General features: G+C 45.9%; 1 protein-coding gene across 1 annotated transcript in view; it reads left to right on the forward strand.

Moving 5' to 3' along the window:
• HS3ST6 (heparan sulfate-glucosamine 3-sulfotransferase 6) overlaps positions 1 to 16959 on the forward strand; it is a gene marked incomplete at its 5' end in the record, with an annotated part of 36871 nt that extends 19912 nt beyond the window's left edge. Inside the window, one exon of the mRNA XM_044677474.1 lies at positions 16083 to 16959. Within this exon, the coding sequence (XP_044533409.1) occupies positions 16083 to 16701 (619 nt within the window). The remainder of the gene's footprint in view (positions 1 to 16082) is intronic.
• Between the last annotated feature and the right edge of the window lie 8886 nt (positions 16960 to 25845).

A 25845-nucleotide genomic window follows, 5' to 3' on the forward strand; every position in this document is an offset into this window, starting at 1 on the left:
CAGACTCTCTCTCTCTCTCTCTCTCTCTCTCTCTCTCTCTCTCTCTCTCTCACACACACACACACACACACACACACACACACACACACACACACGTGCACACACAGAACAATGCTCATAAGAAGTTCTTTCTTTCTTCATGAATTCCCTTTCTAACTTCCACCTCCAAATGTGGTCACTGACACGTGGAAAGCTCTATAGACAGACTAGCCAGAGGTAAATTTTTTAGAATATTCTGCTGGGTTCTTTGGGGCTAAGAGGCTTGAGTGCTGGACCAACAAGAAAGAAGGACTGGTTTCGTGATGTTGTGGAGCAGAAATTTTCCTGGGAGTCAGGAGATATGGGTTCTAACTTCAAATCTGTTGTTAACTCTTTGTGTAACCATGGCCAAATTATTTCCTTTTTTCTCATTTTACCACTCTGTGACATGAAGGAATCAGAGCTGGAAGAAACCTTATAGGTCACTGAGTCTAAACCCCTCATTTTATAGATGAGGAAACCCTGGTCCAGTTAAGTGACTTTTCCAGGGTCACACAGCTAGTAAATACCTGCCCAGGTGAAGTGAGGTAAGCTTACAATATGGGATGGAGCCAGGTGGCAGATCTGCAGCCCATCCCTTGGGGGCCAGGAAAAAGGAAATACTCTTGGAAGATAATAAGATTGGACGCTGTATCAAGAGCTTCAGGGTGTCACTCTAGATGTTCTTCTTTTCTGTATTTTAAAATTCTCCCCAACCTGCCTTTCCTGCCTCTCTTCTTACCCTGTGCTCCCCGCCACACAGTCTGTAGCCGAGTCCCACTGGCCTGCTTGCTTTCCCTCTTAGAGATGCTCCATCTCCATCAATGTCTTGTCCCATCTCTGGAATGCTCTCCCTCATCACCTCTGTCTTTTGGATCGGCTCAAGCCCCACTTCCCAGAGAAGGTCTTTCCTGCCCCCCCATCCCCTTACCAATGTCCCCTGCAGTTACTATTATCTTCCCATCCCAGAATACCTTGCACCTTGCCTTATATGCATCTTGGATGTACTTATATAGGCATATGTTGTCTCTCCTGCTAGAACAGAAGCCCCTTGATGTTGGGAAACGTTTCTTTTTTTGTCTCTTTATTCCCAGAAACTTAGCACAGTGCCTGGTGAATAGTAGCTATTTAATATAATTAAATAATAGCTAATTAACCAATAATTAATTAATTATATTGGGTAATAAATGATTAAATAATAAATTGGTTGATATGGATACCATAAGTAGGAATCTGCAGGTACATATAATACACGAGTATACGTACTTGCAGAGATGAGTATATGCCTGTATGGAATGTTCAGTTCCTGTTTAAACAACAGGGAAAATGGGGAGGGGGGCTGGGATTGGGAAAGTGCAGTGAAGGGCTGGATCTCTAGAGGAATGTGTGATTTTGGGGAAGTCACTTCCCTCCGCCCCTTCCCACTACCTATAAGGAAGCTTAGTGAGCTCTGATGGCGATCTGTGGGAGACTGTTCCTAGGGCAGTTTGGGATTCCCCAACAGCCGAGGCCAAGGGCTGGCCTTGTGGGCTGTGCAAGACACTCCCAGGATCAGAGGCCTGGAGTCCAGGGAATGACTGTTTGCATTTGAGTTTCTAAAACAATATGTTTTTAAATAGTGAGTCTCTGGTTAGACCCACAGGTAGCCTCAGTGCTCTTTAGAATTCAACCTTTCCGTTTTACAAGACGGGGACATGGAAGCGCAGAGAGTAGAAGTAGCTTATTCTAGGTCGCCTGGGAAATGAGCACCAGTGGCTCTAAAAATGACCGTTAAGTCAGTGTCCAGATGGATACTGGTAGATGGACTTGTGGCTTTAGAAACAGATCTGTCCCCAACACTTCGGGTGACCTGGCAGAATAGGGCATCCTCCACCACGATGGAACTGGATCACAGTGGATAGAGGGAGTACCTGGCCTGGAGTCAGGAAGACTCATGTCCTTGAGTTCAAATCTGGCCTCAGATACTTAACTAGCTGTATGACCCTGGGCAAGTCATTTCACCCTGTTTGCCTCGGTTTCCTCAATCTATAATGAACAAATATAAATAGCAAATCATTCTAGTATCTTTGCCAAAAAAAACCCAAATAGAGTCATGAAGAGTTGGACAAGACTGAACAAGGCATTTGGTCTGAATTCCTTATTTTAGGGGGCAGCTGGGTGGCTCAGTGGATTGAGAGCCAGGCCTAGAGACTGGAGATCCTAGGTTCAAATCTGACCTCAGACACTTCCTAACTGTGTGACCCTGGGCAAGTCACTTAACCCCCTTTGCCTAGCCCTTACCAATACATAGTAGTGATTCTAAGACATAAGGTAAAGGCTTAAAATAAACAAACAAACAAACAAAAATCCCTTTCCTCAAATTTGGGTATCAAGGAAACAACCTAGTCACATAGAATCCCAGAGTAGCTGCAGTCCAGAGCCAATTGTGAGGCTTTTCACCCTCTCCAGAGACGTCTTGAGGACCTCCCACCCAAATGCTCCCCAGCTCCTCTGTCTCATAAGAGAGACCCATCTCCGTCCCACCATGATGCTTAACTTAAAACAACAGTGGAAATACTTTAGGGGCAAAAGAAATGAGACTCAGCTATTTTATAGTGAAAAGAGCCTTGAATTTGGAGTGAGAGGATGACCTGAGTTCAAATTCTGGCTGCATGACCGCCCTGGATAATTCACTCGCCTCTCTCCTCTTTGGACCTCAGTTTCCTTTTGTTGGGGTGGAGAGCCTATTGGCCTAGAGGATATTTAAGGTTTCCCAGCTCTAGTTATTGCGATTTAGATATTCAGAAGTTAGGCTCCGAATGAGCATCCAAGGATGCTTCCACTCTCCAGTGGGGTTCTTAGCCCGGGGCTAGTGAGCTTGTTTTTTGACACGTTTTGACAACTGATTTTTCCAATCTAATTGGTTTCCTTTGTAACCCTACGAGTTCTATTTCTTGCATTTAAAAATATCATTTTGAGGAGGGGTTCGTGGCACACGAGAGGTTGAGAATCTGTGTTCGCCCCTTGAGGAGGGCGAGCGTTGGGGACAGGCTGAGCTGGGGGCTCTCCTGCTGTAGTCTTTTGATTTTTCCCCCCCAACTTTCCTTAGGTGGGGTGGTGGGGGAGGGAGGGATGGAGTGGTGGCAGGGGCTCTCTGTTGCCATGTGGATCCTGCCTGTTTACTCTGGCGGGTCTCTGCTGAGCAGCTCCCAAAGCCTGAAACCCAAGGTGGGAACGAAGCCACAAGCATGTTTGGAATCAGCCGTCTCAGCGCCCGCCCGGCTGAGCTGGCGCGGCGGCTGCACATGGAACTATTTTGCTGTATCGATGCACAGGAGGGGAAAGTCCACGGGACCGGGGAGGGCGTCCGAGGCGTCCGAGGCGTCCGAGGGCCAGCTCGCTCTCCTGACCCCACCGAGACACCTTCTTGAATGGGCATGGGTGGCTTAGGGTGCCAGCCCCTTGGCAGGGGCTCTTCCTGGGCAGGGCTGCCCGTGGCTACCCTGTTGTGGGAGCTTAATAGCCGTTCTCTGCTCTCTCAGCGGAGTGGGTGCTGGGCTGGAAAGAGCCGTTGGGGGTCCTGGCTATGGACACCTCCAGTTCTCAGAGCCTGCCTTTGATTGGAAACTTCCTGTGCTGGCAGCCCTGAGGCTGACCAGCGAGGCAGGGTGTTGGCACCAGAGACGTTCAGAGGACATAGCGCCTGTGTTCCTACTTCTTTCTCCTGCAGGGCTCAGCACAGTGCTAGGCACTCGTGAGCCGGGTGGAGATATGTGGGCTAATTTTCCTACTGTCTAAGTAGAGGACAGGCGGGGATGATGACTCATTTTTTTACAGATGAGGAAAACCACAGATCAGTTTTTTCACTTCTCTCATCTGTAAAATGGGGATAAACATTACCTACTTCTTGGTATTGATGGGAAGGAAAGTGCTTTGTATATTGCAAAACTTGGTAGAAATTTGAGCTGGTATTATTAGGGTGTGTTCTTTCCCTTTCTCTTCCTCCACTGTCCCAAGAGCCCCAATTAGAAAGGGTCAAGTGGGTGCTAAATAATTCAACAAGCTGGGGCTACCTGGGTGCCCTGAGGCGTGCTCATGCCAGCCAACCTAAGAAGGGATGCAATTAGATGGAAACCTGCCTGGTTGGGCCTGGGCCCATGGCTGAGCCCCACCCTCCCTTTTCAGGAAGCCCTTCTGTTGGACCCGAGCCAAAGCCCCGTCTGAGAAGCTCCATCTGATGGGAATTAGGTCGAACAGACTTGGGGGAGTTTTTCTTCTGTCCTCATTTGGGTTTACAGGCTTTGAGCCTGGCTGGGTAGAGCCGCTCCAGAGTTGAGAAGAACCAGAGTTTGATCATAAGGGAACATCTGTAGCAACATCTGCAGCTTGGTAAGAGGATGGTTTACAGCAAGCGCAATGTCAATGGCTCATTTAGACAGCTCAGCCCTAGAGGCTGGCACCGGGAGGCAGGGAAAGAATCAGAACTAAGAAGAGACCTCATGGATCATCCAGTACAACCCCTCATTTTTTGCCTTGGGTTTTTTTTTTAGTTCTGGACTTAACAAACATAAAATAAAGAGAGCATTTCTGTCTACAGACTCGAACAAGAGAAGGGGGTTGGACATAAAAGTGTTTATCTCCCTTGTGTGCAATTGGTTTTTCTTTTTAAGTATACAATAAATTCAACATAACTTTCTTTAAAAAATTGCTTTTTAATGTAACTTTCAAAACTGCTGTGCTTGTCTGTTATTCCTTCCGGCCTTCTTTATGTTCTCTTGTGTGTGTTAAAAAAACAAAACCAAAAGAAAACTTCAGTGACCTCCCTTTCCTTTCTTTTCTTTTCCAAACAATCTTCTTTATCCCAGTCCTTCTTCTCCCTCTCACCTCCAATCCCCTCCCATTGAAAAAAGAAAAAAGGAAAAAAGCAAACCTTTTACTAAATATGTATTGTCAAACAAAACAAATTTCCACTTTGTCCATGTCCAGAAATTGTGTATTTCATCTACTTTTTGGTTGTCTAGATCTGGAGATGGGATCTCCCTTTTGTCATTGCTCCTTTGCAATGGCGGTTGGTCGCTGCATTGATTGGAGCTCTTAAACCTTTCAGTCATTTTGGTTTATTCTGGTTCTGCTCACAGTTTGTTGTGTAAGTCTTCCTAGGTTTCCCTAAACCAGGAGTCGGCAACATATGGCTCTCGAGCCATATGTGGCTCTTTTGAGGGCCAGATACGGCTCTTTCTGCAGGCGCCATAAAGTCCATTTTTTTCAGGCGCTGTTATAGGAGCGCACTGTGAGCACTGCACGGCTCTCACGAAATTACATTTTAAAAAAATGTGGCGTTTATGGCTCTCACAGTCAAAAAGGTTGCCGACCCCTGCTCTAAACCAACCCTTTTGTCATTTCTTACAATGCAGGAATAGTCCATTTCATTCATATACTGCCATTTATTCAGTCATTCCCCAGTAATGTGACAGATACTCCCCTCATTTCCAGTTCTTTGCCACTTTAAAAGAAAAAGAGCTGCTATAAATATTTTGTATCTGGGTCTGCTTCTTTATTTGTTTTTTTTTTTTCCAAACCAACTCTTTATTTTGTTACAAGGAAGATGAGACCCAGAGCAGGAAAGTTTTTTTTTTTAACCCCTACCTTCCATCTTAGAATCAATACCATGTATTGGTCCAAGGCAGAAGAACCTTAAAGGCTAGGCCAGTGATGGGCAAACTACAGCCTGCGGGCCAGATGCAGCCCCCTGAAATGTTCTATCCAGCTGCGCAACATTATTCCTAATTTGGTGAATACAATGAGAAGGATACAATACAATGAAACTTTGAAAGAGTTGCTTTAGAAACAGACTGACAGATGAGCATTTCCTTTTCTTTGGCCCCTCTTTAAAAAGTTTGCCCATCACTGGGCTAGGCAATGGGGGATAAGTGACTTGCCCAGGATCACACAACTAGGAAGTGTCTGAGGCCAAATTTAAACCCAGGACCTCCCATCTCTAGGCCTCAATCTCAAACCACTGTGCCACTCAGCTGCCCCCCAGAGCAGGGAATACATTTGCCCAAGACTTCATACATAGTAACCTAGTTGCAGAAACTGGATTGGGATCAAAATTTCTTGCTCAGTTCAATGCTTTTCCCAACAGCATCCCATACCAGTCCCTGGGCAGAGCTGCCCATGGTTACCTTGTTGTGTGAATTTAATAGCCGACGTCCTCTGCCATCTAGGTGGGGTGGGTGCTGGGCTAGAAAGAACCCCTGGGGGTCTCTGCAATAGACACGGCCAGTTCTCAGAACTTGCCTTTGGAAACTTTGTTCTGGAAGCCCCAAAATTGCCACCCTCACCTCACATCCTCTTTCCTCCCCCCCAAAAAAGAAGAGAAAAGATTTGGGATTTTAGAGCTGCAAGAGACCTAAGAGATCATCTTCCCCAAAGTGACCATTTTACAGATGGAGATACTGAGGATGTTAGATTAAAATATTTGCCCAGGCTTTGAGTACATAGTCAATGCTAATAAAGGCTTTATGGACTGAATGGCTTCTTGGGCCAGTGCCGAATCTGAGAAGAACTCAAGAAAGATGTGTTGGGTTATTTGTCCTCCCCAAGGTCCTGGCATCCGCTTAGAAGCCAGAATATGTGTGGTCCCCTTTTACAGAGTCTTTCTGAGGCACCAACACCCCCTTTACTTTGTAATAGCGATGGGCAGTGGTAGCTCAATGCTGATGTGTGTATGGAGGGGTGGACCTAGTTGTCACTCTCTGATTTCCAGGTCCATTCTCTACCCCTTAGAAAATTGTTAAAAAAAAAAAAACCAAAGCAAAACAAAACTGTAAAGAGAAAGGAAGTAATTTATTTATCACCTTAGACGTGGGTTCAGATGGCTAGACTCTCGTCTGCAAAATGAAAGGGACTGGATGATCTCCAATTCCATCTATAGCAACTGTGACTCTGACGTGATCCCTCTCCGCTGCCGGAGCAGGATCACATCTGAGAGGGAGCCTTTGGAGGTCCTGCGTGGCCCAGCCCCTTGCCTTGTCCCCTGATGACTAAACCTGAGAAGGCAGCTGCTCTCACACATTCCCAGGAGGCGTACGTCTACGTGTGTATGTGCTGCTGCGGTGGGGGCATGAGTTAATCCGGTGACTTTGGCTCTCTAGTTAGGTGACTGAGCAGCGAACCTCTCTCTGATCTCCCTCACCCCGCAGCTGTGGGTAACCAAAGATCATCCGTGGATCCCAAGACTTAGATCTGGAAGGGTCCTTAGAGGTTGGCTGCTTCCGGTCTCCTCCTTTTACAGAAAAGGAAACTGAGGCTTAAACTGAGGTCACACAAGAGTATAAATAGAATTTGAACCTAAGTCCTCTGGCTCCAGTTCTAGCATTCATCTTCACTGTGCCACCGTGTTCCTAGGGTGATGGCGGTTCTTCAGGGGGAACTCTGAGTCTCCTCTGCTTTGAATAATTGAAAGGGAAAGAGGAGGGGTTCCACAGGAGCCTAGAGCTGCCTATTGGGGCTGATGAAGTCACAGGCAGGACACCTGTCACAGGCCCCCTGGGGACCTGCGTCTGACTCACTCTGAGTGGGAGGGCAGGTGAGCAATGACAGGATTTCAAATGGCAGACACCATGGGGCTGCACCTGTCCTTCCCCAGGGCAGGGGGGAAGTGTGCTTATCACCCTGTGGAATCCCTCACTTCTTCTCTTCCCCTCCCCCTAATTACTTAATTGGCTCCGTCCTCCCTTTTTTCCTAGTGAGGAGCCTAAAGCAGGATTATTATAATAGTAGAAAGAACACTGGTTTCAAAATCTTGAGAATTGGGGTTTAAATACCAGCTTACTTTTTGATTATGTTACCCAGAGGATGTCCTTTAATTCAGTTGTGCCTCAGTTTCTTTCTCTGTAAAAGGAGGGGATCACATACACTGAAATACATTCCCTTCCAACTAGCAGTCCAGATAGCCTATGATCCAGTTGGTGGGGGTGGCTCTCTGCTGGGAGTCTGAGCCCCCCCCTTTTTTTTATCTTATTTAGCTGCCTGGGGATAGCCTTGGAGGGCATGCTAGTCATGTCATCTGCTTCTCACACCCACTGAACAAGCCTTCTGCCAGGAACTGCCAGTGGGGAAGCCGGAGGGACCTTTCTCTTGGGCAGCTTGAGTTCCTGAGTACATAAACAGTGACTGAGCTCCTACCCGGATGCCATATTGAGAATTCACTGTGAAAGCCCTTTCCGAGGTGGAAATGATCCATTGGCCACACCAGTGCTGTGCTGCAGCTCATGTGAAGACCCACAGGTCCAGCATGAATCCCAAATCAGATATGGCCTCTGGAAAAATGATTTTAATCTTAGTTCTGTGTGTACGGCTGTTTGTGCGGGTCCGAATGTCCAGGATGAGAGAGGAGACGTGATAATCCCACTATCCTCTAACCCAGGAAGACCATCCCAGCAATTCTGAGAGCCCCGTTTTAGGGTGGAAGGAGGTGTCTGGGGGGAGTGCAACTGGGGCGTGGAGGAGGGGAGTCTCAAAATCACACCAAAGGAAGATCATTTGAAGGCACTAAAGTGGTCTTAGCCCAGAGAAGAGGAAGCTTAGAAGGTATGCAGCAGCTGTCTTCAAATATCTGAAGGTCTCTCTGTGGGGTTGAAGGATTAGGGTTTCTCCCAGAGGGGAGAAGTAGGATCAATGGGTGGAATTTACAGGGTTCTGGGTTCTTAGTTCTGGGTGATGGGTTTCACAGGCTGGAATTGTTCCCAGGGGTGGGGTTGAGGGGAGAACCCAACTGCCAACCAGAATAGGAAGGCAGGGGCTGGAGGGTGTGGCCTGCCATCAGGCTCATTTGGAGAGGGGCACCGCTGCATGCTTCCAGGACGGCAGACGCCACTGAAATCTGAAATTTCCCTGGAATAAAATACGAGGGCTCTCAGGAATGAGCAGAAACCCTGCTTGCTGGCTTGTTCTGGGCTTTGGAAATTCATCTACAGGGATGGCAATTAGAGGGTCTGGAAGTCTTGCTCGTTAACTCCTTTTCCCTTCTTCTTCCATTCCTGCCATGCCTAAGTCAATAAAAGAGGCAGACTCAGAGGCATTTTGAGAGCTCTTAAGAGAGTGCCTGCCTGGTCCCCAGTGTGATCCCATCACCTTGGCACCCAGTGTCATCACCTTGTTTATTTACTCATCTGGGATCATCACTCTGTCACCTATTATCCTGGCTCTCCTAGTCCCCATTGCTCCATGTGGCTGCCACTCTATAATTCTGGTATTGATTGTCCCATATAATAAACACAAACTCACACTGATTGGGTACTTGGTTGCTTTCAAAGTGCTTTCCTCGCAACAGCCTGTATGAACAGCAAATACTGTTCTCCCCACTATAAATATGGGGAGCCCAAGGCAAATACCTTATATGGGATTTGAACCCTGATCTCCCATGCTACCTTCTATCTTGTTGCCATGGAACTTAATCATGGGGGAGTCACCAACTTCACACCCTGACCCCCAGATGGGAAGAGATCTCTGGAACATTTTCCCCCAAGATGAATTCTTTCCGGTCCTGGGGATGCCACTTGCCCAAACTGATGGAGAACCGAGCGCAACTAGTGTGATGGGAGGCAGGGAACACCACAGAGTTTTTAGGTGAGGAAATTAAAATGGTATTAGACAAAGAAACCTCGGTCTAGTTGGGCAAATCCACTCAGCATCATACTGGGCACCAGAGGGTTCTTCTACTTAGCATTCTGGAGCCACCTGGCAGAGGTTAATGAAAATGAGCACAATTGGAATTAAAGAGAGCTTGTTGGTGGCCTGGAGGAAAATCAAGGAGGCTGTCCCTTATGGGTATCGATAATTAGAAGAGATAATTTAGGGCAAGGTATGAATTAATGAAAATATACAGTGGAGTTACTACAGAGCCTGGTGCAAGCCTACCTATATGTAGGGGGAGAACCAGCAAAGAGCTAGAAAAGCCTTGACTCTGGTTCAAGGGGATAGCATAGAGCAGGGGTTGGCAATGTATGGCTCTCGAGCCATATCTAGCTCTTTTGAGGGCCAGATATGGCTCTTTCTGCAGGAGCCATAAAGTCCATTTTTTTCAGGCGCTGTTACAGGAGCGTGTTGTGAGCACTGTCCGGCTCTCACGAAATTACATTTTTAAAAATGTGGCGTTTATGGCTCTCACGGCCAAAAAGGTTGCCGACCCCTGGCATAGAGGAACTTGAAGCATTCACAGCTTCAAGTCAGTGAGACAATGAGATGGGTTCCAGCTGAGAAGGAACATCATGTTGGGCTCGCTAGGACCATGAACAGGGCTGGGTACCGTAGGGGCCGCCGCTCACCTCAGTATCTATTCAGTGTGTTCCAAGGAGGCCCTGGGAGCTATAGATTGGAAGTAGCTTCACTGGGGTCCTGACAAGTACAGATACCTGCTGCCAGAGGCTCTGGGTCACTAAGTGCTCGGAATCACCAGACTGAGCTAGGACCTCTGACAATGTCAGGCCACAGAGATGTGGTCTAATGGAAGTAGCAAGGAGTCTCAAGTCAGAGATCCCCAATCCAAACCTGCTCCTACTTATTGGTGTGACCAGTGGGCTAGTCTTTTACAATCTTAGGATTTTGAACTAGAAGGAATCTTAAAGGTCTCTTGTTAGTACGAACCCCTTATTTTACAGATGGGAAAACTGAGGCCTAAAGATGTTAAGGAAATGGAATAATGAGCTGGTTCTCTATTTTTTGAGATGCTGTCAACTCTTAAATCTGAGAAGCTTTTAAGTCTGGTAAGGATAGTAGGATAGTGAGCAATAATCCCTAAAGGCTATCTCTTATCTGTTTTGTTTTTTTTTTCTTCATACCTTATCTGATCTCTCCACCTCTTTGGGTAGGGGGCATTGGAAAGCCCTGTTGAATCTCAGAGATTCCTCTTCACCTTACCTGTCCCAAATGGGTTATTCCAGATTCTTCCCACTCACTGATGGGGCTTTGCTGAGGGGATGGTTGACATGAGTTTTAAGTGCTAAGCTAGAACAGACAACAAATTGCACTTGCCCCGGCTCAAGCTTTCTCGTTTTAAAGGGAGAGAGAGAGAGAGAGAGAGAGAGAGAGAGAGAGAGAGAGAGAGAGAGAGAGAGAGAGAGAGAGAGAGAGAAGGAAAGGAGAAAATCAGTGTGGGTCTAGGTTAGGGAAAGAAGGGGTAGGAATTAGTCTTCAACAGCCTGGGAAATCTAGCTTGCCAGCTATCCTTAACCACTGGGGAACTCTGATCAGAGTTCTGGATATGGAAGTCAGGTGATGAGCTGGGTTCTGATTCCAGATCTGCTCTTTGCTACCTGTATGACCTTGTACCTGTTACCCATCTTTTTGGGCCTTCATTTTCTGATCTGGAAATGAAGGTAAGGGGCTTTCCCAGTGCTAAATCCTAGAATTCTAAGAAATTGACATGGTTAAATGAATAAAAAGTTCTTAGCCCAGTGATGGAAACTGAAATTATTTTTATAACTATATTTCCATTGATTTTCTTAGACATTCTATTGTGCTTTATTTTTTGTGCTTTTAAGAAACTGCTGAGAAGAGGTCCAAAGGTTTTTACCAGATGAGGATGCCCAAGAAGGTTAAGAGTCCTTGTGACAGAAAGACTAGTTGTGGGGTGAGAGTCATGAGACTTGGTTTCTAGTCCAATCACTAATTCATTTTATGATTTTTGATCATTTCCATGGGCCTCAACTTGCTTATTTGTAAAACGGGGGCATCAAAGTAGCTATATACTATCCTGTAGGACCATAGGCAAATCGTCATCTCTGGCCTCTGTTTCCTCCTCTGTAAAATAAGAGATTTGGAATAGATGACTTTAGAAATTCTATCTGACTCTAAATTTGTGAAAATATCTTTGGACCACTTACTTACCCAGCTCCCCAGCTTTTGTGTAAGTCATTTCCCATGCTGGGGAGCCTTCCCATCCACCTCCTGCTACCAGATTCTTCCTTGTGTTCATCTTCTCTTTCCATCCGACTATGTATGAGCTCCCCAGGGGCAGGGTCTCGAGCTGTTCCTTCTCTGTCTTTCCTCTTCCCAGTGCCAGCTGACCTATGAACAAGGCACACAGACACTCAAAGAGCAGGGAGAGGAAGTATCAGATAAACTATACAAAGCAAGGAGCTGGGATGGCTTCTTTCATTTTCTGAAACCCAGAAGGAGCCAGACCTTGGTTCTCTTGTCTCCTGGCCTAGGACAGGCCACAGGTTTTGCTCCAGCCCCACACTCCTTTCGGAGGGAACAGATGTTTTTGCCCTGGAGACCTGGAACCTCCATCTGTCTTTGAAAGTGGTGGGGTTGGGAGGGAGGGAAGGGAGGAACCTCTTTCACAGCATAGGCGGCAGTCCAACAGGAACATCTTGAGAATAAGTCAACAAACATTCATTAAACAAGAACTGCATGAAGAATCCCCATCATCATAATAGAGTGGGACAGAAGGCTGGATTGGGAGTCTGAGGATCTGGGTTTGAATCCTGACTGCCATCTGGGTGTGTGTGTTATTTAACCTCTCTGGAGCTTTTTCCTCATCTATAATTGAGTTAGATGACCATTATCTATTCAACTTTAAATCTATGAAATGATATTTGGTCTCCCTCCTCCCTTAAATATTCTGGCTCTAAATCTTTGATCACTGACCGAAGAATGGATTATTTTGGGGTTCCCCCCTCAACTGGAGGTGAGAAGTTCTGTCTCCTAGGAGGGTACTCCTGGAGAGTTTTATCCTAGGGTGAGATCAAGGAAAGGGGGGAAGAGAGGCTATGAGGAGAGAAAAAAGAGGCACGTTCCCTCGGTGTTCCTGGCAGTTAAAACGTTGGACACTGCCCAAGACAGACCAGTCCGCAAACCAGCTTGTGTGTGTGTTTATGTGGTGGGGAGGGGGGTCCCCATGGTTTATAGGGGCTTTTCAGAAGAGCCTCTGGCCCCCCAGAGGGGCAGTCCCATTGTCCGAGGGGCAGTCACTCTGTAAGGAAACAAGACCCGAGGCAGGAAACAGGAGGGGCCAGACTCCATTCTGACTTTTATATGTCCATTCCATGATGCTCGATGAGTGAAATCCCCGAAGCAGTTGGGAAACAGTTTCTCCTACTTCTGTCTCCATTCCAAGCCTGGCCCAGATAATTCAACTCAACAAATTCTGCAAACATTTACTGAGTGCCTCCCGCAGCCTAACCTTTTAGCGCTCCGTAATGGTTTCCTGTGTGAGTTTTGTCTCCCCAGCCAGAGCCCGGGCGCAGCCTGATGCTTCTCTTGTCTCCCTCACAGTATCAGACTCTATAAATGCTTGTCAGATAAATGAATGACTAGATGGATGGATGGTCCTGACCCTCTAGCCCGACGATCACGGGGCCATGGGCTCTGAGCTGTGTCCCTGGGAGTGGGAACGGGCAGCATTAGCCACACTCTCTGCTCTGTTCATCTCGGGATCAATGGTAGGCATTTGTATGACCGGGAGGAAAGCTCGCTCTTCAGCCGGGGTGAGGGGTTAGTCTATGACTGAGGCTTAGAGGTCAGGCTGGGGCCAGAGGCGGGACTCCATCTGGGGCCTGGATTTTAGGAATCAGAGCTGTAAGGAATTTTAGGGATCATTTAAGCCACCCCCCTCATTTTGTATTATGAAATGAAGGACCAGAGAGGTTAAGCCGATGGTTGGGGTGGCGATGGGGGGGTCACTATCTGGGCTGGGATTTGAACCTAGGTTTCCTGGCTGCTATTTCCAAAGGGCTACAGCTTGGGGATGCTTCCCCCCACATTCCCAATCTTCCCCATGTTTGCCCCTAAAAATGGATGTGTTCAGTGATTGCTCTGTGCCCCCAAGGTATCTCAGATAATGAAGGTATAATGGAAGGGGAGGGGTGGCCATATGGTCACGATCATTGGGTACTTTCTGGTCCCAGGGGCCTGGATACCCTTATTGCTTCTCATCTGGGTACTTTGACTGACCACTGGGGCTCCCTTATCTCCGATTGCTTCTCCTGTGGATTATTTGCTGGGAGAGAGAGTTCCCAAGCTGGTTTGTGCTCCTGGAGATCCTGGTGAGGGACCAGACATCAGTGTCTGGCCTGGGTGGGAGGGGGGAGTCCGTTTGTGATGGTGGCTGGAGCTTCATTTGTGTCCTGAGTTGGTCTAGGCTAAGTTGGACAGGTTTTGGGGGGTAATAAGGGGGAGACCAGTTTGTGGGGAGCCTAGAATGCCGGGCTGCGAATGATTGCTTCCCTCCTTTGGATACTGGGAGGCCTGGCAAGATTTTTGAGCTGGTAAGTGATGAGATGAAAGAGTGTTTTAGGAAGATTAACTGTGTCTCAGCATGGGCGCTCCCTGTGAAGAATGGTTGTGATAACTGCGGCTATTACTGTTCCAATTAGTGATCTGTGTAGTAAAGCCCTAACGACTCCATCAGTCATTACAATGGGGACTCCAATCACAGGGTTACAGACCATGAGGGAAATAAACCCTTCACACTTCCCCTTAGCACCTCTGCCCTAGCCCAGCATCCTTTAGGGAGCCCCCCTTTCTGCCTCAGAAGACACCAGGGAGAGTAGCTTTGATGCCACCCCCTAAGGGTGACAAGTCCAGTTTAATCTTTTCATTTTATTTTATTTTTTTAAAATCTTTTACTTTCTGCCTTAGAATTAATACAATGCATTGGTTTTGAGGCAGAAGAATGAATGGTAAGGGCTAGGCAGTGGGGGTTAAGGGACAGCTAGGAAGTATCTGAGGTCAGATTTGAACCCAAATCCTCCCATCGCCAAGCCTGGCTCTCTAACCACTGAGAGCCTCCTAATTTTATAGAGGAGAAAGAACAAGGTCCTAAAGAGATGGAGTGAAGGATTTGGATGGAGTCACTGATGCCAAATCTGATGTTCCTTACACTACCTCTTGTAGCCTACTGTAAGTTCCACAGAATGTGGCCAGGATGCCTGTTGTGTGGTGGCAGGTCTAGGAGTCAGTAACGACGAGGGCAGACTTTTGGTGTTGAAATAAGAACTCCCTGGTCTAGATAGAGAAGTGGGGGATGAGTGGTCAGATATAACCAGGCTATTGGTATGTTTGTCTTAACTACTGTGTAGAAGGGAGAATTCTATGAAACATGTAACCATGGAAAATCTTTCATAATTAATCAATAAAATAAAAATAAATTTAAAAAAAGAAGGGAGAATTCTCTAGTTGGGAGGATGGGACGGTTATTGGGAAATGACAGCGATGTTTAAAAAAACCCAAAGAGATGGCAGTAAGACCCCTCCCCAGACAAAATCTCCCATGGATGGACCCAGCAAAATGATGTTTAGACTTCACCCAGATGAACCACATCAGGATTAAAGTAAATAGCCCAAATCCCAACCCTGTGGTTAGGACCAGTACAAATGATTGAGTTTAGAGCTTCTAAAAGGAAACTTCTGAACCAGACTTAGCAGGGTATTTGTCCTTCCAGTCTCCAGGTTCTCTCAGGCTGCCCTTCCTGTTACTTAGACAGCATGGACTGAACTCTGTGGGATCTGGTTTAGGGAGAAGACACGGTCCTCATTCTTAGTGAGGGGACTGTTCCAATGGGAAGACATAACTGATCTCAGGAAGGAGATATAATGTCTAAATTTTGTATTAATTAGAATCTTGAACCCTTAGACCACTCTTCCCACAATTCCCTTTCCCTTTCTTGTGCGTTCGTCCTCGGAACGTGGTTGGTATATTAGTTTCAGTGGCTCCTCCCCCACCTCCCTTCCATGTGAATGGCTTGGGTGAGTTCCTTCTAGTTTTAATAATAAACTTTATAAGTATTAAACTTGGAGATATTGGATACTAATGTTTAAAATCTACAATTTAGAGGAGAAAATGGAAAGAAGATGTAATGTCTGACACTGAATTCTAAGAATGAAGAGCTAACAAGAGCCCTAGAGTTCATGTTGTCCAACCCCTTTATTTTACATATGAGAAAACTGAGGCACGGGGCGGTCACTTGCCCGGCAGTTTGGGAGAACCCCAGGATGGGGGGAGGACAGACACTCCCTAGAGTTCGTGGAGTCCTAAAACAACTTGCTCATATGTGGCGTCCCCTCTTCTCTCCCCAGGAGCCTGATGCCCCGGACACTGGATGGCCAGATCACCATGGAGAAGACGCCCAGCTATTTTGTTACCAAGGAGGCCCCTCGGCGCATCCACAACATGTCCCAGGACACCAAACTGATTGTGGTTGTGCGAAACCCTGTCACGCGGGCCATTTCAGATTACACTCAGACGCTGTCCAAGAACCCGTCCATTCCTAGCTTCCAAGCACTGGCCTTCCGCAATGGCAGCTCCGGGCTGGTGGATACCGCATGGAGCGCGGTGCGCATCGGCATCTACGCCAAACATCTGGACAACTGGCTGCAGTATTTCCCGCTCTCCCACTTCCTCTTTGTGAGCGGCGAGAGGCTGGTGAGTGACCCGGCCGGAGAGATGGGCCGAGTGCAGGATTTCCTGGGCCTGAAGAGGGTCGTGACAGACAAGCACTTCTATTTCAACGAGACCAAAGGCTTCCCCTGCCTGAAGAAGCCAGAAGGCAGCAGCCGCCCTCGATGCCTGGGCAAGTCCAAGGGCCGGCCTCATCCCCACATCGAGGAGCACGTGGTCCAGCGCCTGCGAGAGTTTTATCGGCCCTTCAACCTTAAGTTCTACCAGATGACTGGGCAGGACTTTGGCTGGGACTGACCCCGATGCCGAGTACCCTGATGGTAGTGGGGTGGAATGGGGAGCCCCCCGACGAGGGGGTCACCGCCAAGGCCAGAGAAGAAAGGTCTCGGAAGATACCCACCGAGGACTGGCCTGGGCTTGAGCCTAGCACCGGGCTTTGGAAAGTTTGACAATGGTTCTAATTTATATCTGCTCTCCTAATAGAGAGCGAGCAATTGTACACTTACTGAGTAGAGAGAGATATTTAAGAAATAAAAACAGTCAGATAAATATTCTTCCACATAAACCCTCCTGGTCTCTTTTGGCTGAATATGTTTTCAGGAGGGGAGGAAAAGTGGGAAGACGGGAGGACTGAGCTTTAATCTCAGCTCGTGATCACTGGGCAGCATGCCCCATCCTTGACAATTCTCATTGAGAATAACCTGGGGGGCCACTGGCAGGAGCCAGAGGGGTAGGGGCTGGATCAGCCGAGCAAATTCATTTTGCATTCTGTTTCCTCCCAAAATGCCTAGCCCTGGTCACTAGCTTATGACCGGACACACCAAGTAATGGTACAATTGCCATTTCTGTCCTACATCCTTCTTCCCTCTCCCCTGTCCCTTACACACGCACATAAACATCATCCCCCAAATCCTTGTCCTCTGCTGATTCCTCACCTTAAACCTTATCCCTAAAGCCTTCAACTCCCACTGACTTCTCCCTCCAAACCCAGCCTTCATCCACCACACTGACCCCTTACCTAAAACCTTCATCCCCCATTAACCCTTCACTCCAAACCCTCATTCACTACTCTGACCTCTTACCCCAAACCTATATCCCTATTAACCCCTCACTCTAAGCTTCATCTCCCACATGCCTCTTACCCCAAACTTAATCACTCCTCCCCTCATCAACCCCTTCCCACTAAATCATCAGCTCTCTTCTGCCCTCATGCCAAACTCCCATCTCCCTAATCTTCATTGTCCACAAGCCCTTCGTCTCACAGAATCACCAAATCTGAGAGTTGGAAGGGACCTCCAGGGTGATCCATTTAAAGACATTCCTGAACTGGAATTCCCTTTACAATATTCCTGACAGGGACATCCAGCCTCCACTTGAAGACCTCATTAAAGGGGAATCCACTGCCTCCCAAGGCAATCCATTCCGCTTTTGGAAAAGTCTTTTAAAGGAAGTTTTACTTTCATCAAGCTTAAATCTACCTCCCTGCAGCTTCTTCCCATTAATTCTAATTTTGCCCTCAGAGGCCAAGAAAAACAAATCTAATCCCCCATCTGCTAGATAGCCCTTTTAAATACTCAAAGACAGCTATCATGTTCCCTCTAAATCTTCCTTTCTCTAGGCTAAACATCCTTGTTCCTTCAATCAGCTCTCATGAGGTATGGGCTTTGGTACCCTGAAGATCCTGATAACCTTCTTCTCTCTTATGGGAGACCGAATTTCTCACCTTTTGTTGGAATCCTGCACCCCACCTCCCCACCCCCACCCCATGCTTCAGAGATCAAAGATTTAAGAGTTGGAAGAGACCTCAGAGGTCAGCTAGTACAACTCCCTCATTTTATAGATGAGGAAACTGAGACCCAGAGGTATTAGATGACTTGCCCAGGGTCACACAGGTGGTAAGTATCAAAAGCAAACCTCGGTCTTTGTGGTTCTGAGACCAACTCTATCCACTATGCCAAATTGCTGCTTCCGGCATAATTGACCAATTAATTTTTTGGTCAATTCAACTGAACAAATCTTTATTATAGATATTTTGTTATTATTTATTGAAACAAACACTTACTATCCACCTGCTATATGCAAGGCACTATGTTAAATATTGAAGATACAAGAAAAAAGAGTCCCTGACCTCCAGAAGCCTAGGTTATACTGAGGGACATTTCTATTAGAGGAAACCAGAATTTTGTGGGGGGTCAAGGAAAATTGGAAATGAATGGAGAGTGCATTCCAAGGATAGACAATGGCCTATGTGAATATATTGAGGGAGGAAGATAGTATGTCAAGTTTAGGGACCAGAGTAGTTTAGTTTAGCTGGAAGATAATGTGCAAAGGGGAGGAATGGGAAATTAAGCTGGAAAGGAAGATTATGGAGAACCTTAAACTGATGAAGGAGTTTGTATTTTATTCTAGAAGCAACAGGAAACCACCGTGCTCTTTGGGTCTGGTTATTTAGCCAGTTCTGAATAAATCTAAACTAGCATCATCTAACCCACATCATTCCATCATGTCCACAAAGATAACATGAGACTTTGTCAAATGCCTCACTGAAATCTTAGTATGCCATAGCTAAAGCTAAAAAGCTAAAGCATTTCTCTGATCTCCTAGTCTAGTGACCCTATCAAAAAAGGAAATGAGATTAGTCTGGCATGACCTATTCTTGATGAAGTCAAGTGATCCCATCCTTTCTTGGGTTGATTTCTCACCCCATCCTGCCCCAAGCCCCAGAGTATGAGGTTATTGGATCCCAGCTAGCCTCTCTCTGAACCCTCTTAAATCTATTCTCTTAAACTCAGAAAGAACCCGATTTTCTTATGCAGTGCTCACTTGCTCCAAAGATTTCCATTGTTCCCATTTGGGTAATTAGTTTCTGGTCAGAATCGAGTTCTTCATTAGGTGCATTCCTTTTCTAACTACCAAAATTGTTTTATTGTATTTTAAATTTTAAATTGGTATATTTTATTTTTACATCATGTATATTTCTCAATGTATCTATTCTCCATCTCAGCCCCCCACGAGTACTCCAGCCATCCTTTGTAACAAAGAATAAAGAAGAAGAAAAAAAAAAGTAGTTCGGGAAAACTAATGAGCACATTTAACCAATTCATTCGCATATTTTAAGCTGAAATCTGAAATTCTGTTCTCAGATGCCATCTTAACCAGCTGTTGTTCACTTCCCAAGTCTGCTGTTCCTAGCTGAATCCCCCTCTTAAACAGAAACAGTAATTACAAGACCAGTTGTACCTCTAAGACCCTCCCTTTCTGAACGGGGATCTCACACTCCTCAGGAATTCTTTTTGTGTTCCTTCTGGTGATATCATTTGTTGCCTCGTGAATCTCCTGGGAGTCAGTCGTGGTCAGAGGGCTTAATAAGCGTTGAGGTTCTCCATCATATTCTGGATACATGATCCCGAAGACAGCAGACTTCTCTATTGCTCATGGCAGGATGACAGTGGCTGTCTCAGTCCCCCTCAGAATGGGAGTCCTCAATCATTACCATTCATTTCTTCTTCCTCTGCCCTATTTTTGGGATGACCTCTTTCCGAGTGGTACCAGTGGCTTCACATTGTCTTTCCTTGGAGGGTGAGAAATTGCTCTTTCCCAAGAGAGTCCAGCTTAATCCTCTTCACTTTCCTCCCTCTCTCCAGCTTCATGGCACGAGCTGAGATTTTCCTCCACTTGAAATGATTTATCTTCTTTGTTTCCACTCTGAAGCCCTTCTGCCATTTTTTCAAGGAAGACTTCGTTCTCTCTGATAACCTGAGGTGTAGAGAGGCACTCTTCTAGCCCTTTCCGCTCTCGCTTTATGAGGGAGACAAATCTGCACATTGTGCATGGGTAGCTGAGGCAGAAACACAAACATAGCACACTCCCTGGAGGATCACTATAAAATTTCTGTTCACACGGCACTGAAAGTGAGGCATTCAATCCTCTGTTTTTGTTGGTATTTCTCATGGCTAATTGTCCCAGCAAATTGCCTCTTGGCCTTGCTTATTTAAGGCACTTGGTGGCTCAATTGCAAAGCTTTATTTATTTATAGTAGATTTCACATCTTTTCTCAGGAGAGGAAGGTAGGTGGTTCACCTGCCTTTGCCTGGAAATGAGCAGTCTCAAGTAAAATCCAATTGCCAGCTGCTTCTCTCTCTCCTTACTTCTTCAAATGCTCTCTTGCTGATCAGATTCTAGAAACTTCTCAAGTATTCTGGCTTCTCAAAGATGAGTATTCTTCCCAAACGCTCCTCCTGCCTTGTCCCTTGCTTTCTCTCTATGATTGTTCAATTGTTTTCAGTTGTGTCCTCTTTGTGAACTCATTTAGATTTGGGGATTTTTGGCAAAGGTACTGGAGTGGTATTTCCTTCTAGCTCATTTTACAGATGAGGAGGCTGAGGTAAAGAGAATTAAGTGACTTGACCAGGATCACACAGATAGTAAGTGTCTGAAGCTGGATTTGAACTCAGGAAGACGAGTTTTCCTGGCTCCAGGTCCAGTGCTCTATCCACTATACCACCTAGATGCCCATCTCTCAGTGATGCCTAGCCCCAAATCCCAGGAAAAATCTGTCTGCATCAAATGGGTAGGAATTTAAGCTGAGACACTTAGATCCAATTGGGTCAGGAAAACTCCTGAATGGATAGTTCTTCAAAAGGCTGTTAGGAGGGGCAGCTGGAAGGGCAGCTCAGTGGATTGAGAGCCAGCCTAGAGACGGGAGGTCCTAGGTTCAAATCCGGCCTCAGACACTTCCCAGCTGTGTGACCCTGGGCAAGTCACTTGACCCCCATTGCCTACCCTTACCACTCTTCCACCTATAAGTCAATACACAGAAGTTAAGGGTTTAAAAAAAAATAAAAAAGGCTATTAGGGGATGGAAATGTGCTTACTTCTAAGGGATCATCATGGGGCAAGGAAAAATGGGCCCATACCTAGAGAAAGGGAGCTAACCAGAACATGATGGAGTTTTTTGGGTATATGGACCAACCGAGTTGACCACTGACCAACGGAGAAGACCAGATAGAAGCTGGAGTACTAAGACCTGGCTTGAGCTACAATACTAAGGCCAGGTTGAACACACGTCACAATCTGTTCAATCATTCTCCAATTTATGGACACCCATTTTTCTTCCCATTTCTCTGCTATTACAAAAAGAGCTGTGTTGTTTGGTGCTCAAGGAGGACCGGCACCCCTGGTGTGAGGGCTTGCCTACTCATTTTCAGGGCGGCGCATCTACCTTTGGTGTCAGGTAGGGTTGAGAGAGACATTAGGGTACTAACTGAGGATTCAGATCTCTTAAGTGTCCTGGCTCCAAATCTGACATACATTCCAGTACTAGAAGCAGTCTCCTTTACGTGTAAGGAGGCTTCATTTCCAGCTCAACAACCAGTAAGCAACTACTGCATGCAAAGCGCTGGGCAAGGTAGGCTAACAGAGTGGGCGGCTAAGTAGCTCAGTGGATTGAGAGCCAGGCCCAAAGACAGGAGGTACTAGGTTAAAATCTGGCCTCAGACACTTCCTAGCTGCGTGACCCTGGGGAAGTCACTTAATTCTGTTTACCTCAGTTTCCTCATCTGTAAAATGAGCCCAATCCTTACTACTCTTTGCCTTGGAACCAATACACAGTATTGATTCTAAGACAGAAGGTAAAAGTTTAAAAAAAAAAAAGGTAGGCAAACTAGAGATACAAAGACAATAATGAAATCAACTCAGCCCATAAAGAACATACATTTTTAGGAGGATGAAAATGTTCATAGATGAGTAAGAAAGAATGTAATTGAAGGAAATTACATTTATGTTTGAGCATTAACTGGGGGGGACCAGAGAAGGCTTCATGGAGGAGGGGGCAGGTGAGCAGAGTCCTGATGGAAGAACAGGATGTTAAAGGTTAGAGATTTGAGGAGAGACTCCATTCAAGCCACCGAGTTCAGCCTATGTGCATGCAGTGTTGAGTTTGGGGAACAGCAGAAAGTCAACAACTTTGACTGCAAGCTGAAGTTTACGAAGACAAGAAATATGGAGCTGACAGCATAGATTAGAGACGGATCATGGAAAGCCTTGAGGCTTGTCTGGAGGGTTTGTATTTTGCCCAAAAGGCAATGGGGAGTCAGGCCTTGATGGTTTTTGTGCTCGGGAATGAGATGGGAAGGCCTGTGCCTCACTTAGCAAGATAGGCTGAAAGGTGGTGGTGGGGGGGGGGAGTGGATTAGAGAGGAGAGAGGGGTGGGAGCAGGAAGACAAATCCAAGAATGATTGCAGTAGTCTAGGCAAGAGACAATGAGGGCCTGAACTAGGAGACTGCTGCAGGGGTGAGGAGAAGGGCACAGATAGGAGATACTGTGGAGGTTAAGCCAGAAGGCTTTGCAATTAATTGCATATGGAGGAGGTGATGAGGGAGTAGGAAAAGTTAAGGATGGCTAAAGCTGCAAATCTGGGGGCTGGCCCCCCAACAGAAATAAGGGAATTTGGGTGAGGAGGGGTCAAGGGAGGGGGTCAGAATCATGAATTCCATTTTGTGTATTTTGAGTTTGAGCTAATGAAATCACGAATTAAGAGTGAAGAGAAAAAAGTAAGGGGCAGCTGGGTGGCTCAGTGGATTGAAAGCCAGACTCAGAGATGAGAGGTCCTAGGTTCAAATCTGGTCTCAGACACTTTCTAGCTATGCGACCCTGGACAAGTCACTTAATCTCTATTGCCTAGCCCGTATTGCTCTTCTGCCTCGAAACCAATACATAGTACTGATTCTAAGATGGAAGATAAGATTAAAAAAAAAGAAAGTGAAAAGTAGTTGGCCTATACACAATTTATAATACACTTTTTACATATACTATCTCATTTTATCTTCAGAGCAACCTTCTGAGTAAGACAGGATGAGTATTATTCCCATTTTACAGATGAGGAAACTAAATGTCAGAAAAATTTGTCCAAGATGACTCTAATAAGTTCCAGACATGGAATTCAACTCAAGTTTTCCAATTCTCAGTTGGGTTCCTTTTCTATTTGATTTTGAAAATGTTTTACTATTGCTTTTTTCCCATCACAGTAACTATACGATGACCCACCACCAAATAGGACCCTCCCTCTTATCGATGCATTAACTGTATCTGAAAATGCATGGCTCATTTCAAACCTATAGTTCATTTCATTTCTGCCAAAAGGATTCCTTCACTCTGTGTCTTCTGAAATCATGACTGAGTTCCAAAGTCTTTGTATGTTGTTATCCTTTATGTTGTTGTGGTCATGACATAAATTATTCTCCTGGACTCTTTCATTATGTCATTTTATAACTAGTCTTCCCAAATCTCTCTAAATTCTTCATATTCATCATTTCTTTTGGCACAATAATATTCCTTAACATTTGCATGTTACAATTTGTTCAATCATTTTCCAATTCCAATCACTTTTTTTTCTTTTTTCCCCCCATTTCTTTACTATTACAAAAAGTGTTGGAGTATATGGGTGTTCAAGGAGGATTAGCACCTCTAGCGTGATGTCTTGCCTAACTCTCTTCAGGGCTGCTCATCCACCTTTGGTGTCTTATCTTTTGCCCAGCTCTCACCTCTAAGAAGCTGTAGCATATACAGTGGCCACATCCTGATAAGTTATCTCAGCAGATGGCTTAAACCAGATTGAGGGTAACTGATGGACCACAAACCCATCGGTGAGTCAGGGTGGTCTCTAACCCAAGCATATGAATTCTTCCCTCAGTAGAATGGGCAGATGAGAACAATTTGCTTCAATGACCATGAGGGCAGTTATAGGAGGTTCTCAGGAGCACTTAGAGAACTTGGTCAGACATTGAAGACTCCAAGGTCATCCACTGCATCCTGGGCCATTGCCCATCATCCTGATTTTTGTCTTGCCATTGGACTTAGATGACTTTGGAAGAGAGACTGAGGCTGACCACTTTGTGCAACTCTGCCTTACTTAAATCCAATCCATGTACAAGTCAAGACATCACCCCACGATGTCATCGGTCCTCTTCCAAAACAAAGGACAAACGACAACAATAAAAAGTGCTGCTATAAATGTTTGTCTATATAGGACTTTCCCCTCCATCTTGCTTCACAAAGAGTTTGTACAGTAGACTTTTAAGGTTTAATTTTGAATTGTTTTCCAGGACCAGTTCATAGCTATACTAGGAGTGCATTAGTGTACTGATCTTCCCACAGACTCCTGAACATTACCGTTTTTGTTTTTTGTTTTTTATCATCTTTGCTAATCTGATGGATGTGAGATAAAACCTCAGATTCATTTTCATTTGAATTTCTCTTATGATTAGTGATTTAGAGTCTTCTTTCAGATGCTTTGTTGATAGCTTTATTTTTCCTTCTTTTGAAAACTCTCTGTTCACATCCTTTGATCTCCAGTGCACTTTCCGTAACTTCTAATCTAGCGCTTTAAGGGCTTGTGCTAATTAATTAGTGTCCTCATTCTCCCCATATCCCCTGAAACCTAACATCTCAGTTCCCATATAACACCCAGGCTCATATTCTCAGCTCCAGCCCAGCCTTTATCCCTTCGTACCCCTCAGCTCTCAGCAAACCTTCTTGTTGTGTGTGCCTTATGAAAGGAAATAAACTCTAGAGTTTGGCATGCATATATATGCACATGAGAAATATAATAAAGAGATTCATTTTGATAAGCTATTGCAGTTACCAGATATACCTGTACTCCTTTGACAAGCTTATCACACCCCCTGATGGTACTCATACCCCAGGCTGGGAACCCCCACTCCATCACTTTTCCACACCTGATGCCGAGTTTCCAACACACATCAGTTCCTACGTCTGGAATGCTTATGCTTCCTTCCTCCTGCCAAATCATGCCTTCCCCGCTCTCTTTTTGTCAAGACTGCTTCTAAACCACCTCCTGGAAAAAGCCCCAGCTATTTAGCATTCCCTACAGGAGATGCAGGTGCCACCAGAGTTTCCATTTCTTCTGCAGTGCGCTCAGCAGGACTTTAGGCTTGGGCATAAAATGCAGGGGTGGTGGTGTGTGTGACGAAGATGGAAGACATCATGGGGACAGAACTATGCCGACTGGACTTCTAGCCGGGGTGCAAACGTAGAAGCAGCAAATAGAGACCAAGCCTTCGGGCCATCTCATTCCAGGTCTGACACCTTGGATGAGCCACCTGAGCACAGATGTGTACAAATCAGCAGATGTGTAGGATGTAGGCACAGACAGGCAGGACCCTTGTGGACTCTGGTGTGGCCTGAGCCTGGGTTGCTTGCTTCTTAACTGATCTCCCTTTCTGCCACCCCCTAGCCCACACCCAATTATCTCCAGTTATTCCCAAACCAAAAGCCACCTGTATTCCTTGGGCCCTGGTGATGAACTCAAAGTGTGTATTTAGGGGTGGGCAAAAACATCCTAGGGGCAGCCTCTTATTCCCTGAGAAACAGATCCTGCATGACTAGATTCTGTCACAAGGAGAAATCTTCCCTGGTTACT

Source organism: Gracilinanus agilis, chromosome 1 (genome assembly GCF_016433145.1).
Source record: "Gracilinanus agilis isolate LMUSP501 chromosome 1, AgileGrace, whole genome shotgun sequence".
In the NCBI taxonomy this organism is placed as follows: domain Eukaryota; kingdom Metazoa; phylum Chordata; class Mammalia; order Didelphimorphia; family Didelphidae; genus Gracilinanus; species Gracilinanus agilis.